This window comes from Diabrotica undecimpunctata, chromosome 10, assembly GCF_040954645.1.
Source record: "Diabrotica undecimpunctata isolate CICGRU chromosome 10, icDiaUnde3, whole genome shotgun sequence".
Classification (NCBI taxonomy): Eukaryota; Metazoa; Arthropoda; class Insecta; order Coleoptera; family Chrysomelidae; genus Diabrotica; species Diabrotica undecimpunctata.
In genome coordinates this window covers 37,614,643-37,631,931 of record NC_092812.1, presented here as the reverse complement: position 1 = coordinate 37,631,931, position 17,289 = coordinate 37,614,643, and the positions used below count along the sequence as shown (strand labels likewise).

At 33.8% G+C, this 17,289-nt stretch overlaps 1 protein-coding gene across 3 annotated transcripts in view; it reads right to left on the bottom strand.

The window, feature by feature from the left end:
• LOC140452413 (QRFP-like peptide receptor) overlaps nucleotides 1–17,289 on the bottom strand; it is a 49,517-nt gene that overhangs the window by 18,409 nt on the left and 13,819 nt on the right. For all 3 annotated transcript variants that reach the window (XM_072546651.1, XM_072546650.1, XM_072546652.1), the window contains exon 2: nucleotides 14,519–14,803. In XM_072546651.1, the coding sequence (XP_072402752.1) occupies nucleotides 14,519–14,779 (261 nt within the window). In that variant the 5' untranslated portion in view covers nucleotides 14,780–14,803. The remainder of the gene's footprint in view (nucleotides 1–14,518; nucleotides 14,804–17,289) is intronic.

Genomic DNA, 17,289 nt, shown 5'->3' with positions numbered 1-17,289 from the left:
ACAAAGATACCAATCATATTTCTTCTTGGTCTCCCCTCCACATTCCTCATGCACGCATAATATCGAACGCCAGATGATTATTTCCGATCGAGCATATACGTAAGAAACAGCGGCAGGGTTGCCTTATTACATATTTGAATTAAAACATTGTATTGATTAAAAAAATTGGCGATCAGTGGCGCGGTTATATTGCCATTTAAAACTGGATGATGATATTAAAAATGAAACACTAATTGACACAAATACTGGTACAAAATTTCTTAAATCCATGAGAAATTTACAAATTCGCATTTTTATTTGACGAAATTTAACCTAATTTCCAATAAAACAAGATACTTTTGGCAACATCGCCATTCGTCCGTTCTCTTCAACGGTAAACTGGTGGCTCTTGTAACGAGTCCGTCACTTCAATAATTCTTTCATCACTTTTAAATAAAATCTTTAAATCAATATTCTTAAAACAAATTCTAGCACATCCCTGGCCGCCTACTGGTTTAAACCCACATTACTTCTTCCCGGTCAGAACAAAAGTGACCACGAGTCGAAGAAGCATGTATGTTAGGAGCATGTAAGGAGCATGACGTTTCATTCATGATTAGCTAACCATCTTAAATTTGAATTCTAATTTGAACATTTTAGTTTTAATCTTGAGTCTTTCCAGACTATGTTCAATTATAATTACAAAAGATTTCCTTTAGCTGACTTCTTAGTCTCACGTATGTTAAGTTATTCTTATCATTGCTACCTATATGGCTAACATAGTTAGATTGCTTTTCTGAAATTAGTATTTTCTATTTTGGTCAACAAATGACCGTTTACAGTTACATTTACTTCTTTCCTTAGGCGTTCACTTATTGATTTTGGATGTAGAACTAGAACATATCTTGTTCTCCCTTAGTAACGTAAGAACGAATCATTAATTTGCAGTTGCTACATAAATTGGTCTGTTCGTTCTTGATGCTTTGTTTGCAGATTACTTACTTATTTATTACTTACTTGATTACTTACTTCTTTAACTATTACTATTTGGATATTTTTGGTATAGTTATTATTGGCATACTAAACGCCATATAGCTCCCTTATGTATGATATTCTTATAAATCTGTTGTAGCTATCTGCATATAGTTAGTGAGTATCATCATAAGTTAATTTGTTTTAATGTTGATTTAGATTCAATGATTTAGTCTACGAATATTGTGGTTTAGGCACATATTACCGGATGTAGGTATATGCTGACCTAATATATTTGGATTATTTGATTAGAGTGGAATTGGTGACCCATTTGCCTGGTGCCATACCTTTGGATATACTACTTTATAAATCTATTGTCCACTGGTTCATCAATTTTGGATTTAGTTCCCAAGTCAACACTTAAATTGGTTAATATATATTTGGCATTTTTATGTTACTTTGTGGATTATTTAATTACGATATTGAGATTGGCAAAAACCTCTTCTAATGAAAAATAAAATTTTACGACACTCACTTGAAATCTTTCATTTCGAAAACCGTGCTGCTTATTATACTGCAACTTGGAATCAGCAAAATTTTAAACAACGTATTAGAAAACAAGGGGTTCTAAGGAGTAGTGATGCGCAATACAAGGTGTTGCTTCCTGATAACACCTCTAGCCACTCCTACTCAATTCCTATCCTCACCTCCAAGAAGTGTGGCTCAATCACACGGGTGAACCCCGGCAAACCTGAGCAACCTTACCGGAGATTGGGTAACCAACCCCAATGGAAAGTAGGGTCAGGGCTGACGAGGAACGGAGAAATGGTCTTCCGAAAAGGGGGTTGGGCGATAGGCCAGTAACCTATTCTTGTAAAAAAGTACTACTACGAAACCTTCAGATAGGCCTCGGAATGGACGGATATCAAGACGACGACTCTGGCAACGGAATATGGAATTTACGCTGGGAACATGGAATGTCAGAACGCTAAATAGACCAGGAGCATAGAGGATCCTTCTACACGAACTGAAAAGATATAAAATAGGAATCACTGCAGTACAAGAGACTAAATGGTTGGGAAAAGGTATCCGGGACACTAAAACACACACTATACTGTATAGCGGTAAAGATGAAGGAAATAAAGAATTTGGAGTAGCCTTTATCGTAGATAATAAAATGAAGCACCTGATAACAGACTTTCAAGCCATCAATGAAAGAATCTGCAAGCTTAGGATAAAAACGAATTTCTTTAACATAACCTTTATAAATGTACACTGTCCCACAAATGAACAGGAAGAAGACACTAAGGTAGCCTTTTATCAAGATTTAGAACGAATCTATGACTCAATACCAAGAAACGACATGAAAATGGTGATAGGCGACACAAACGCCAAGATCGGAAAAGAAGAAGAATACACAGGGGTAATAGGGAAACATAGTTTGCATAGAGACACAAATGAGAATGGTCAGTTTCTAATAGATTTCGCAGCTGGAAAGAATATGATTATCAGTTCGACATGCTTCCCACATCGGGACATACATAAGGGCACCTGGATATCACCTGACGGAAATACGATCAATCAAATAGACCATATACTGGCTGAAAAAAGAATGGCGACGAGTATATTAGATGTAAAAAGCAGACGTGGTGCAAGCTGTGACTCAGACCATCTGCTAGTACAGGCACGGTTTAGATGCAAAATCAGTCGACAGGTAAAGGAAAAATATACAAAACAAGAAAAACTAAACTTAGACAACCTAAAAGTCTCTGAGGTACAAGAAAGATTTGAGAGAACAGTGGATGAAAAATTACTAGAAGAAAACAGAGCAGACTCCACAATAGAAAACCAATGGAACACAATAAGCAGTATCATACTCAACACAGCGAAAGAAGTCTTAGGAACAAAGACACAACGGAGAGAAGAAACATGGTTCGATGAAGAATGCAAACAAGCTATACAGGAAAGAAATGAAGCGCATAAGAATTACATACTCAGACGTACTAGAGAGAGAAAAACAGAACATGAGAACAAAAGACGAAGAGCAGATAAACTGTGCAGGCAGAAAAAGAGAAAGTATGAAAACCAACGGATACTAAACATAGAGAGAGAGTTTAAGGAAAACGAAACACGTAGCGCATACCAATTTATCAAACATCTAAGACAAGGATACAAACCGAGGACTAGCCTCAGCAAAAATAAGAAAGGTGAAATCATTAGCGATATGGACGAAATTAAGAGAACCTGGATGACATATTTTAAGGAATTACTAAACAAAGGGACACAACTACCATTACAACAACAGTGGCAGCAGCAGGCACGACAGGAGGTACAACAACAAGAACTGGGGAAAGATGGAGAAGAAAATGAATTAACTAGACCCCCAACGCTAGAGGAGGTCCAAACGGCAATCCACATACAAAAAAGCCATAAAGCACCGGGAATAGATAAAATACCGGCAGAACTACTCAAGCAAGGAGGAAGGAATTTGACACAACAGATGTACCAGCTAATACGAGAGATATGGATAGAAGAAGAAATTCCCCAACAATGGAAGAAAAGTATAATCTGCCCTATTCATAAAAAAGGAGACAAACTGTTGTGTCAGAATTATAGAGGCATCTCTTTACTTTGTTCGGGATACAAAATACTCACAAACATCATTAATCGAAGACTACAACCTCTCACGGAAAAAATCATCGGGGAATATCAAGCAGGGTTTAGGCAAAATAGATCTACCATTGACCAACTATTTACAGTTAAACAAATACTAGCTAAAGCATGGGAATATGACATGGACGTTTACAATCTCTTTGTAGATTTTAAACAAGCCTATGATTCAATAGATAGAACAATTCTACCTAATATACTGAAAGAATTTGGCATACCATCAAAATTAATACGACTAGTGCAAATGACAATGACAGAAACAGAAGCACAGGTATGTATTCAGGGACAGATCACTGATGCGTTTACGATAACGCAAGGACTGAAACAAGGCGACGGACTAGCTCCAACGCTCTTTAATCTTGTTCTGGAATATGTAATTAGACGGTTGACGGTGAGCGGAAATAACATACTTACAAACAAGTCTACCCAATTAGCAGCATACGCAGATGACATAAACATAATGAGCAGAAACCTACGTTGAGTTGAAACAGAGTGCAGAAGCAGTAGGGCTAGCAATAAATACAAATAAAACAAAACTACTCATACAAACCAGATCAAATAGACCGGTGCAACAACACTTTATTGACGATATAGAACATGTAAATAGATTCACATACCTAGGAATGGATCTGGTTGCAAGCAATGAAGAAGAACCGGAAATAAATAGAAGGCTTGTGCTGGCAAATAAAGCCTATTTCGCGATGGGCCACATATTCAAATCGCGAGACGTACACCGTAAAACAAAACTCCGGGTCTATAAAACAATAATCAGGCCCATAGTAAGTTATGGTTGCGAAACATGGGTGGTGACACAGAAATCTGCCAATGCATTAGATGTGTTTGAAAGAAAAATATTACGTAGGATCCTGGGCCCAACAAGTGAAAACAACAACTGGCGAATTAGGTACAATAGAGAAATATACGAGCAATATAGCGAACCACCTCTAGCACAACATACTAAACTGCAGAGATTACGATGGGCAGGGCATGTGGTCCGCATGCATGAGAATAGAATCCCCAGAAAATTATTAAATGCAAGAATGCAGGGAAAAAGACCTGTTGGAAGACCTAAAAAGAGATGGGAAGATGAAGTCGATGAGGATGCCAGGAACTGCCTGGGAACGCGTTCATGGAAAAGAACAGCGGTAAATAGAGATGGTTGGAGAAGCCTGTTGAAGGAGGCCAAGGCCCGATTTGGGCTGTAGCGCCATTGGATGGATGGATGTATTAGAAAACAAAGCACCGCTAAGAAAAAAATTATTTTAAAACAATAACAGGTTATATCTTTCAATGCGAAACTCGCAATGATGTAATAGGGACATCATGTAACAAGGGAATTCCCGAATTGCAAAGGCTCACTTTACTGACATCTGGATGTGAATGGTTAATATTTAATTATAATAGTTAATAATAGAAATTTTTGGATGAAATACAAACCGCACAACTTTAAAATCGCATAAAAATAATCCGCATAAAAAGAGACCTTACTGTATATAGATTGTTACAAATAAAACGTCAAGCTTGCTGCTTGACGATGCTGATTTCACATCGGTATTGTCATACGTTAAGCAGTCCTCGTATTAAATATTTTTTTACAAGTCAATTTAAAAACACGATTTGTTTATTTATCTGATATATTTTCGATTTATTATAACCATTATAAACCCTACAGCTTTGTGTATAGTCGAAGCGTTTACTGCAGTCCTTCGATTGAAATATAAATAGAATTTATTGGTAGTTAATAACCCCCTAGGAACCATTAATGCACAGAACTACAAGCGTGATCGTAAACTATAATGCATCATAATATAAATATACGGGTCTAAACACAACAGCGATTACTTTGTTAAACAGTTTTTGGTGAAATTTCTGATAAAAACTAAAAACTTTTGTACTTTAGCCTATCAGTGAATTTATAATCATAAAATGAACAAGAACAGCAAAAATAGCCAATTCGGCTAGTTCACGTTGCCTTCATGAAAATTTGGAGTTTGGTGTTTGTTTATTCAGGTGCTGCTATGCATAGCAGTGTATGAAATGACATACCTGAGACGATGGAAAGGAAAGTAATATCTAAACCAAATGTTGCCAACATTTAGGACCCAATTTGAAACGATGGGGAGGAAATTTGTAACAAATACATAGGATATTGCTTATTTCCTCGTGAATGCCAAGCTCAGATCCTTAATTTCAACACAAGCAATAGATAAAAAGACGAAGATGGAAAGGTGGAATGTGGCGAAACTGGAAGAAGTAAATAGGGAAACACAATATCAACTATAAACAAAAAAAGAAATATGTTTCATGTTTTGGACATAAATAAAAATGAAAGTAAAGATATAGATCAGAAATGGCACTCCATAAAAAGAACTATTACAGAAGCAGCAGATAAATCTGTCGGAAGAAAGAAGAAAACAAAAAGAAAAAAATGGTTACACCGAGAATACGAAAGAGCCCCAAAAGAATCAAACAAAAGAAAAATGGATTATCGGTGGAATCATACACAATTCAACAGAGAGAGCTGCATCTAATATAGCACTAAGACAAAAAAAGAAACAATGTCTACAATAAAACATTGTAAGAAAGAAAGAGAACATAGACACACCCTTATATTAAATAACTTATTTTCCATGATGAGTTTGACATTTTTGAGATAAATTCAGTTAATCAGTGATTAAAAATATCTCTCTTTGTTTTAGGTGTCGTGGGTCCAAAATCAGACGTAGGTCTTCTTCAAGACTGTCCAATCATTTTGATCCTCTGCTTCTCTTACCTAATTGAGTCCTGCAGTTTTTTTAGGTCATTATATTACATTGTTTGTAGTCTTCCTTGATTCCTTGTCGATCTTTGTATTTGAATTTGCTTATTGGCTATCATCAAGCATGCGCAAGTGTACCTATACAAATTCAAATCGATAAGACCAATTTTCCCACTTAAGTGACAGCATACCGCAGGTGTTATCTATTTTGACGGCCATAAACTTCCTGAATAGCCACGAATCAAACTTTTGGGACGATGATTCTTCTTCTTTTTTCACTATTGGCGTGCATACCACTGCATTTGCCATCACATTTCTTTGTATTGCATTTGGTCTTGCTCATGACAATGTGCAATACTGTTTGTAAGATATTAATAAAATGTTATATAGTAAAAACATATAGCACAAAATTTAAACTGTTGTCTTTCTGGGTCTAAAAAGTTATCTAGGGTTATAATAACCAGCAGAAGTACAACTTTGGGTTGGTTTTTTTTAATTAATTTATTTAAAACTTCTCTTTGTTTTTGATTAATATTTTGTAGTAGAACTTTGATGCTAGGAGTGTCAGTCGCTCCTGCAGCTTGTAACGCATTATGTATATCCCATGAATTGCTTTTATTAATTGAACAATGAAGAAAAATGTGATCTAGATTCGATTCTAGATTCGGGACCAAGTCCCATTCGCATTCTTATAATGTTCTTTAAGTGTCTTCTATCAATTTATGAAAACTTTTAACTCATGGTGTTTTAGCGAATGATTGTTGTATATCTCCATACCGTTTTCCTTTGAATTGAATGGAGTTTTTCCAGAAATTGTTGTGATTTTCTTTGATTATGGCTTTCAATTTTGTCAGTATGTCGTTATAATTTAGTTTTATATTAGCAGGGACTTTGAGCCTACTTCCAACTTTTGCTAGTTTATCTACATATTTATTTTCTTTAATGCCACTATGTCTTGGGAGGACGATGATTCTAAAAGTATATTTAGTTAAATTTTTGTGGGTTCTTTTTATTGTCGCTGTATTTTGTTTACCTAAAACCATTTTGATTGAAGATATACTTATTTTTGACAGATTTCCTAGTCTTCTAGTTTGCCAGAATTTCTGTCTGCTGTTGTCAAGAGTTAGCGTATGCTGTACCGGTAACACACATTTAGTGTAACTTATTTTTGAGTGAGGGATCAAAAGTGATGGTGTAAGGAAGACTTACTGATGATGCTCTGATAGGATTGAAAACGTTTTGAAACAACTAATGCTTTTCGATATTTTGGAAAAACAAGTTTTTACACTTCATTTTTATTTTTGTATTATGTCACACAGCTAATCACTGGGAATTTCCAATATTTTACAACGCAATCAAAAGTATATTACATATAGTACAGTATAGTATTACAAAAGTATATATATATATATATATATATATATATATATATATATATATATGTGTGTGTATTTTGGATCTCAATTAAAAGCCCCTTTTTAAAAATTTGCATTTTATTCATCGATTTGAAATCTGATCCTCTATGTACCAATTTTCAGTTATCTAATGCCTCTGTTGTATCGATTAATTGCACAATGATGATATAAAATATTTAAAGGAAAAACCAACAGCAAATTCATAACATAAATGTATTTCATACGCTAATGTACAAGATGTACAATTAATGATCAGCTTGTTTACATCCCAGGGTGGGTAATTGATTTGATTATAATTTTAAACGCATTAAAATAATCTAAAGTCAGGTAATATAATGGTTACAAATTATTTCACAGAAATCTAAAATTGATGAGTATAATACTTTTAACTTTTCGAAACTTAAGTAAAACAATTAAGTTGCTGAGCTGCTGAAATACAAGACATTTTAAGTCTTGTCTTATTTTTTATTACTACGTTTATTAATGAACTTATGAATTGTATATATGATAATGTTGGGACCAACACATTGAAAGATATATACAGGACAAAAGGACATATTTGTCAAGAAGTCAGGGTTTGTAAAGAGATACGAATCCCCTTTTGGTAGGGTGTAGGGTTTTAAATTATTTCTATGTACTATTTACAACATTTTTTCAGTTCTTCGCTTAATGCAATGTTTTGTCCTTATCCTTTTACGACAACGTTAGAAATATAGCACGAAAGGGAGGAGAACGGAAATTGTACAGAGATTATTAGGAGAGTAAATGAGAAAGAAGGCTGGCCAGTTAGAAATCTCAAATTATTAGCATATTACAAGCAGAGATGATACTGTTTAATATATATATATATATATAACGTAATAATAATAGTATATAATATACATGCCAAGGTTAACTTGGCAATAATGAATATGAAAAAAACAAAAAAAATGACAAACACAGATGACCCCAGACGTATAACTATAAATCGCAGTGAGATAGAACAAATCCAGGAATATATCTACCTAGGCCAAATCCTGAGACTTGACAAAGAGAACCAAAGTGCGGAAATTACTAGAAGAGCAAGACTAGCATGGGCAGGATTTGGAAAACTTAGTTGGATACTTAAGAACCGCAAAATACCCCAATACTTAAGGAGCAAAGTGTTCAACCAATGCATCCTTCCTATCATGACATATGGATGTCAAACCTGGACCCTAACCAAGGCAAACATGAATAAACTAGCCACAACAGAAAGAACAATGGAAAGAGCAATGTTAGGTATACGACGGTCAGATAAAAAGAGGAACGACTGGATAAGATCCAAAACAAAAGTCGAGGACATAGCAACAAAAATTGCCAAACTTAAATGGAGCTTCGCGGGCCACACTGCTAGACAAAAAGACCAACGTTGGAATACTACAATACAACATTGGAGACCTTACGAAAGTAAACGACCAAGAGGAAGACCACAGATGAGATGGGTTGATGACATTAAAAGAATAGCCGGAACAAATTGGAAATATGTAGCTCAGGATAGAGACCGATGGAAGGAGTTGGGAGAGGCCTATGTCCAAACATGGACGACAGAAGGCTAAGAAGAAGAAGAAGGTTAACTTCAGGCCAGTCAACAGATTGAACAACTTGTCATGGATTGACACATGCCTGATTTTCTGAGATATTTGTAAAAGTATTGTAAAATATAAGTTTACTTAGTATCTGATTGTTTGACTTATAAACAAAAAAATATAAAACAGATACTAAGAAGAAGAGGTATACAAAAGCGTCGTCAAAATGAAAATTGTTTTTGCAAAAACGTCAACTATTATGATTTTATGTACAGAAGGACCTAATTAGCTTAATTATAAATAATACTTCATGTCAGAGTTCTTTTATAGAATAACTACCAAATTGTTGTTGAATACCAATATAATTATAACAAAGACGTGTGAATAGTGCGAATAAGTTAGATTCCGTTGGATATCTTATTACTTGTTATCTTTCAATTCCCATTTTGTTGGACAAATTAAATATGTGTAATATTTCTTGTGATTTGATGACAGACGTAAAAAATAATAAATAGAACTCAAAAACTATGGTCTGGCATTATTTATATCTGATATTTCGTCTGTGACTGCGACACGCATTATCAAAGGCCATGTGGCAGTGGTAGAAGTTGTTTTAATGTCTACAACTAATCACCAACTACAATAACTAACTATATCATTACTCTCACCATCGTTATAATACTTAAAAATAATCGATTTATATATAAACACATAGAAAATATCTTAAAAACAACACTATTATTTAACTAACATTGATTTTACTAAAATCTTACCCACTAACCTAGATAGTATGATGTTTTCATCTCGAACTTTTACGCTGTATCTTCGATTTTATTGAAAATTTTATACAAGCAATAAACACTCCAGTTTTTTGCTTTAAAATAGTATGAAGGACGAATTTGTTGTATTTTGTTTAAGAAAACTTCTAACAAATCGTCACGAGGAATAATGCAGTAGCGTAAACAAGTTGGTGTTTACCTATTAAAAAGCTTAGATAAAAAGAGCTAAGTGCTTTTGGAAGATAGTTTTGCCACTGTTTCGTTTTTACTTTAATTAATGTATCAGTATTGAGTTTAAACATAGAATATCGATGCTTTGATGCTTAGTTTAACTCACTAAAACAAGGATATATATTTTTTTTAATTAGAGAAAATCTACAAAAATTAAATATCAACAAGTTTCTTGTTTAATGGTTTATTATAGGCTATTGGTTATGTACTTTAGATAGGAACTACAACGTTTAAGGACAATAGACCCCCAAATATGAAAAAACAGCGGTGTGCTACCATTTAAAGGGGTGCGCTTTTGATAAAGGGATGAATTTGTCCATATGCACTAGGGTGCATGTGGGTGAATTCTATGCACTTTTCGTACATATAAATTTACAGAAAAGTTGTTCAAAATTTAATATCCAAGTGAAATATCAACTTTTAAAGTTAAAAATTGTTTTTTTTTTGACAAAATGGGTATATTCAAAAAACGAACCAAAAAAAAACAAGAACACACGTAATCTTTCTTTTTTGCCCCATAATTTTTTTCCACGGGTGTATAGGTATAGGTATTGTCTTACAGAAAAAAACTATTACCCTTCTTCTTCAAAATGTCATTAGGTAGAAGTCTTTAGGATTCATAGTATCCAAAATACGATTTTTGAAATTTTGCCACTTACACCATTTTTAGGCCATCTGAACATTTTTTTGGCAGTGATGACGATATTTCTGACGGTATAACAATTATTACTGATCATGATAATGATAGTTATTCTAAATTTAGTCATAATGACCAAAGTGATACTGTGAGGAATGATCAAATACTTACTAGCCAGTAATTTGAGTAGTGAGGACGAAAATGTTGATAATGACGAGGGAACTTAGAGAAGTTAATATTATGGAAGAAATAGGAAAAATTGGTCGAAAATAGCTCCTACCTCAAGCTATACCCGTGCATCAGATATAGTATCACATCTACCAGGGCTTCCTGGGCCAGCAGGAATACCTAAACTGGCAATGCCTGCTGACGCCGTCAAGCTGTTACTCAATAAAACAATTACTGAGATAACAAACGAAAAGATTATAGGATTACAAACAACTTATGTAGATAATGCTTTCAACTGTCAATTTATAAGCTACATTGATAAAACCGAAATATTACCTTTTTTGTTTTGTTTTTTGTTTATAATGAGTGGCGAAGAAGACTAAAGAACAGCGACCTCTGTAGAAAAATAAAGTAAACAAAGGATGAAAATTACTAATAATTAAAATTCTAATTGAAAAAGCCAAAGAATACCATTTATCCCTTTTTGTAGTATTTATCGACTACGGGAAATCTTTTGATAGCATAGAGCACTGTACGCCAAAAAAGACCAAGTAAACTACAGATAGACTAAACTAATAAAAAATACAATAAAGAAGCAGGAACAACAATTAAAATCAACTTAATTGTGTTCAAATCAAGCTTTTTAAAACTCTTCCTATTAGTTTTTAAACGAGCATTAGAGAAAACTTATGATAATTAATTGGTTAAACCTCAAGCTTAATTGCTATAATCCAATCAACAAATTGCAAAGTAGTTATAATCCCCTAAATTAATCGTTGCATTATTAATGGCAACATTTTGCTTCAAATGATAACTTTGAAATTGATAACAGTGTTATATGGGTCATTAAAAAGGTGAACCGTCCTAATTGATACTTTATTGATAAGATATCAATGTGTTAGGATGCAGATTCTAGCTTTTGATCATTGTATCTGTTTGCCGACTTAAGTATTATGGCAAACTTAAAACATGTGTTCGATATTTGCTTACTATAGAGGTGATAATGAACTCTAAATGTTAATGTAAAGATAATGATAAATATTTTTCCCTGGCATCCACCTAAATGTTTACGTCATACTGTTACGTACGTATCGAATACTTTTTGCCTGTTGACATCGCCATGTACCTATTTGCCACAGATAAGTTATATTTTTAAATTAAAAAAAGTTATCTATTCGTTAGAATTTTTTATTAAGTAAAAACTAATGATGAAAGGATTGCTAGTGTGAGCACATGTTCATGAATGTTACAGAAATAAGTCTTCTACTTACAATCCGTAATAGGTTTTATTAAAGTTGAAAAAAGACTGGGCTACTATCTTCAGGCCCTCAAGAAACTATATCGACACATCCAGTGTAAGATGATAATGTTATTTATTTATAACAACTAGACCATCATCATGACCAAATATATGTGAAAGATGGAAAGAATATTTCGACGAGATGCTACATGGCGGAGTGGCTACTGAAGAAAATTATAATATTTCTAAACTCCAAAAAAAGGTTGAAGAAATACCAAATCCCAAAAGAGAAGAAATTGAAGAAATAATGAAAGAGATGAAAAATCGAAAAAGCCCCGGGAGAGCGTCATTGTGGCAGACAACTTAAAATATGAAGGAGAGGGTTTACGAAACAAACTTCGTGAGCTAATAGTAGAAATGTGGGATGCCGAATAAATGCACCAAGAATGGAACAAGTCCATTATAATTCCTATACACAAAAAGGGAGATAAAACTGAATGCGCAAACTATAGGGAAATATCCTTGTTAGAGGTAATATACAAAGTGCTCGCCATACTATCTAAAAAATGATTAGAAATATATCTGGAGAAGAATCTAGGAAAATACCAAGGAAGATTTTGCAAGGGAAGATCAACAACTGATCAAATTTTTATGCTAAAACAAATCCTGATCAATTGCTATGAATACAACTAGCACAAGTACTTTTCCGCTGATTACAAAGCCGCCTACGATACAATAGACAGAAACAAATTAATAGAAACGCTAAAATGACAATTGGAAAAACCATTTGTACTGTGAAATGCAATGATACAGTCTCAGAAGAATTCGAAGTGAAAAAAGGCGTTCGTCAAGGAGACCCGTTGTCTACCTTGCTATTCAATTTAGTTCTAGAAAAAATTGTAAGGGTTAGTGGGATAAATAGGTCCGGCACTCTTTTCTACAAAGAGCACCAATGCTTAGCGTACGCTGATGATGTGGTTCTCATTGCAAGAAGTGGAAAAGAACTGGCAAGTGTAGCAGAAAGACTCGGGAAAGCTCTAAAATAGGACTGAAAGTTGATATTAATAAATCCAAGTACATGGAAATCTCGAGCAAAAAAGAATAAACTCCAGGGCCTCCTTTAAATTGTACTTGTAGAATTCGAGAAGGTGGATGAATATATGTACTTAAGTACTCTTATTGATTAGATATGTAAGAAAGAAACTGAAATCAACTTGAGACTGACCAAGAGCAGCAGGTGTGCTGGGGACATGAACAAAATGAGTAAGGCCAAAGATATATTTCGCAATACAAAAATAAGAGTATACAAAACTATAATTAGTTGCACAATGCTATAAGCTACCGAGACATGGACAATGAACAAAACCATACAGAACAGATTGGGAGCATGGGAAATAAAGATACTTCGCAGAATGTTTGGTGGAATAGTAGTAGAGGAAGAATGGAGAAGACGAACTAATATAGAAGTGTACCAATTGTATGCTAACCCTACAATAACAAAAGTAGTGAAAAACGTAGACTAGAATGGCTCGGACATCTAGAGAGAATGCAAGGTAATAGACATGTCAAGAATATTAGTTGAGAGTACCTGAAGGCAAAAAAAGAGAGGAAGACTAAGAAAGAAATAAAGAGATATAGTGATGGAAGATGTCAGAGAGATGGGAATCAGAGATTGGAAGCTGACAGCTAAGAACAGAAAACGATGAAAATTATCCATCCAGCAATGGGCCTAAATGGCCTGTTAACGCTATACATACACACAAAGTTAAAACTCTGCAAAACAATAATACGCCCAATAAAAGCCAGAATATTTGGCTTTACAACTGGAGAAAAATAATTAGCGAAGCTTACGAGAAATGAGAGTCATGATGATTGTGTCTAAAGTAAACAACTGTTTTTGAGAGTAATTAGGAGTTAGCCTGAATTTGCTCTGCAGCAAATTTAATTATCTTAATTATCTTCTTCAATTTCAACAATTATTGTGTACACTAAGGAATCAATCTAGGTCGAGTGAAGTCATTTGTTTTAAGTCGATTTAGTTTCTAGAACACCCCGATCAATGCTTCTTTTTAAGAAATCTTTAATTTCCACAATAAAATGTTGTGATAAGTATAAGACTTACCTTTACTGGAATGCAAACAATGATCAAAATAAGATCAGATGATGCCAAACTGGAAAGAAAAACGTTAGTCACACTTTTCATACGTCGATATCGAAACGTTGTAAAAATTATAAGGATATTGCCGGTAAGGCCTAAAATAAAAGTGACTCCATACACAATTAACGTCGGTAGCAGTTCGTTCCAGTTGAAATTGAGATTGTTGGTATCGTACGTAACGTTTGAGCCATTTCCTAGATCGTAATCGTAGTCGTTATTTATCATAACTTCTTGTTAGCTGAATGACTCCTGTAATTGAAAGAAACAAGATATTAGAGATAAAAATCGATTGTATGTAATATATAATGATGATTAAATGTCATTTCCGCCTATTTATTTGTAAATTATAATTCTAAATTAATAAACGTGGAAAGATATTGTAGTTCTCGTTATCTAATAGAAAACTAGGGCGAAATAAACAAAAATGTTGGCATTTTCTTTTGAAATTGTTTTCTTTTCGCATCTTAAAAATTTAATTTAAAAATAGATATATGATTTGAAAGCACTTTGTCCTTTTTTCTCGATCGATGATGGAAAAATAATACGGAGTCAAATAATTGTCGCAACGTAAAAAATATAATTTTTTGATAATTAGAGTACAAATATTGAAAAAAAATGCCTAAAATCAGGGTTGATCTCAATTTCTAACTTATGCCAACATGATCCACTAAAACGGATTTATAACAGACAGCTTCCGAAAAAGTAAGAACCGAGTTCAAGATCTAAAAGACAAAGGACCGAAAGGATATACGAAAAATCGGGAACTATTTAAGGGGTCTAGTCCGAAGAAAAAAACACCAGAAGTGAACCAGAGAAAAAATTACCGGAAAATAATCTATTGTTGACGGCAGGTGGCAACAGTCATACTGCTCAAAAATTATCCATAGATTTGTGTTTCACTGAAACAATTGGCAGCCACAAAACATACTGGACAAACTAATAGAGTTGGATCTAAAGGCAAAGACAAATCTACAGTTTACACCAGGCCGACCACTACTACTATCATCTGCTGATAAAATATGACAATTAACTGGTTAAAAAACCTAACTCAAGAGCTGCAGTAACAGTAGGATATCTCAAAAAAGGTCCTACAAAGGATTTTCTTAAAAATCCACATATTTTGGACTTCACGAACAATTTTCTAGCGATTTTGCGAGAATTTAAACAGGAAAGGGCTACGTATTTTAACAGAAATACTTACAGGACAACTGAGGAAGCAACTGAAAACACTGAGGTTGGTAGATATGGCCGAATTCAAATTATATGCGGTAGGGATAAAACTGCTGCCTCTTAAGGAATGTGCTTGCTATTATTTTAGCCTTTCTATCATATGTATAAGTTTTTTCTTGGTTTATTTAAAGTAAATTTTTTCTTTTATTCGCCTTTCTCTTTAACTCTACCCAAACATTCATTTTTTTGTAATACTTAGTATTTTTTCTTTAATTTCTATTGTTGTTCTTTTCTAATAATTTTAAAATATTACTGAAAAGAATGAATGTGTTTGCCGACTTTATTTTACATATTAACACGTGCCTTTGTGTATTGTTATACTGCCAAAACCATATTTACTAATTTAAATAACAATTATTTCACACATATTCCAATGTCCCCAACAAATTTATTTAGGTACCTTTATTTCAAATAAATTAAAAATACTACAGCTTTTGAAAATAGAAAATTCTATATTTTATTTTACAATGTAAGTATATTAAAAAGTGGGGTTTAAAATAATATACCATGCCGTTAAAAAACGCAGAATTATTGTAGGATAACGTAGAATTTTCCACTAATTGTTTAACGTATAATATATAACGAATAATTTTACATCACGATTAAAAATAATGAATTGTTTTAATGTTGTTGTTTCTCTGCAAGGATAATCCATAAAATACTATGACTGGACAATCATCTAGCTTTAAAGTTTTGTGACGTAAAAAAATAATTCCGGAAAGCAATGAACAACAGTCCATATTTTCTGTCTGGAAGATAAAATATTCAATGCAAGGCAGTCTTCCGCATTTGGAAAGTATAAAAGAACAAATATTGCATCCTAATAAATACGGAACATACATATAAACAAGAAGACAGCACCATAAACTTTCGATAAGTATGAAATTTTTAAATTCTAGCAGCATCAGGTGTAGTGATTCATGATTCAACTGTTCAGAAAAGACTTTTGGAGTATGGTAGAAGGGCAATGAGTCCACAGGAAAAACAGCTTGTAACTGAACGAATGAAGAAACAAAGGCTATCGTGGATCAAAAAATAATCTAATTGTTCTGTAGACGACTGGAATAAACTCCTAGTTACAGATGAAACTCACTTTATAGTTCACGGACAGCAGTGGAAATTCGTCAGAAAGTCTGACAATGAATATCTTACACCATCTCATATTGATCAAACCGTAAAACATCCAGTCAAAAAAATGTTTTGGGGATGTTTTTCATACATGGGGGTGGATCTTTGGTACCAATCGAAGGCATGATGAACAGTCTAAAATACAAATCCATGTTGGAATAGCGTTTGGACACAGAACTCCAAAAATATCGGCCCCAAAGAGGAGCTATTCTTCAACAGGACTCTTCTCCCTGTCACAAGTCAAAGCAAATGATGGAATGTTTCAAAAATAAGAAGAATAATGTTCTAGATTGGCCCGGTAATTCTCCAGACCTCAACACCATTGAAAATATTTATGGGCCACTTGCAAAGATAGATTGCGCAAAATCGACTGTACT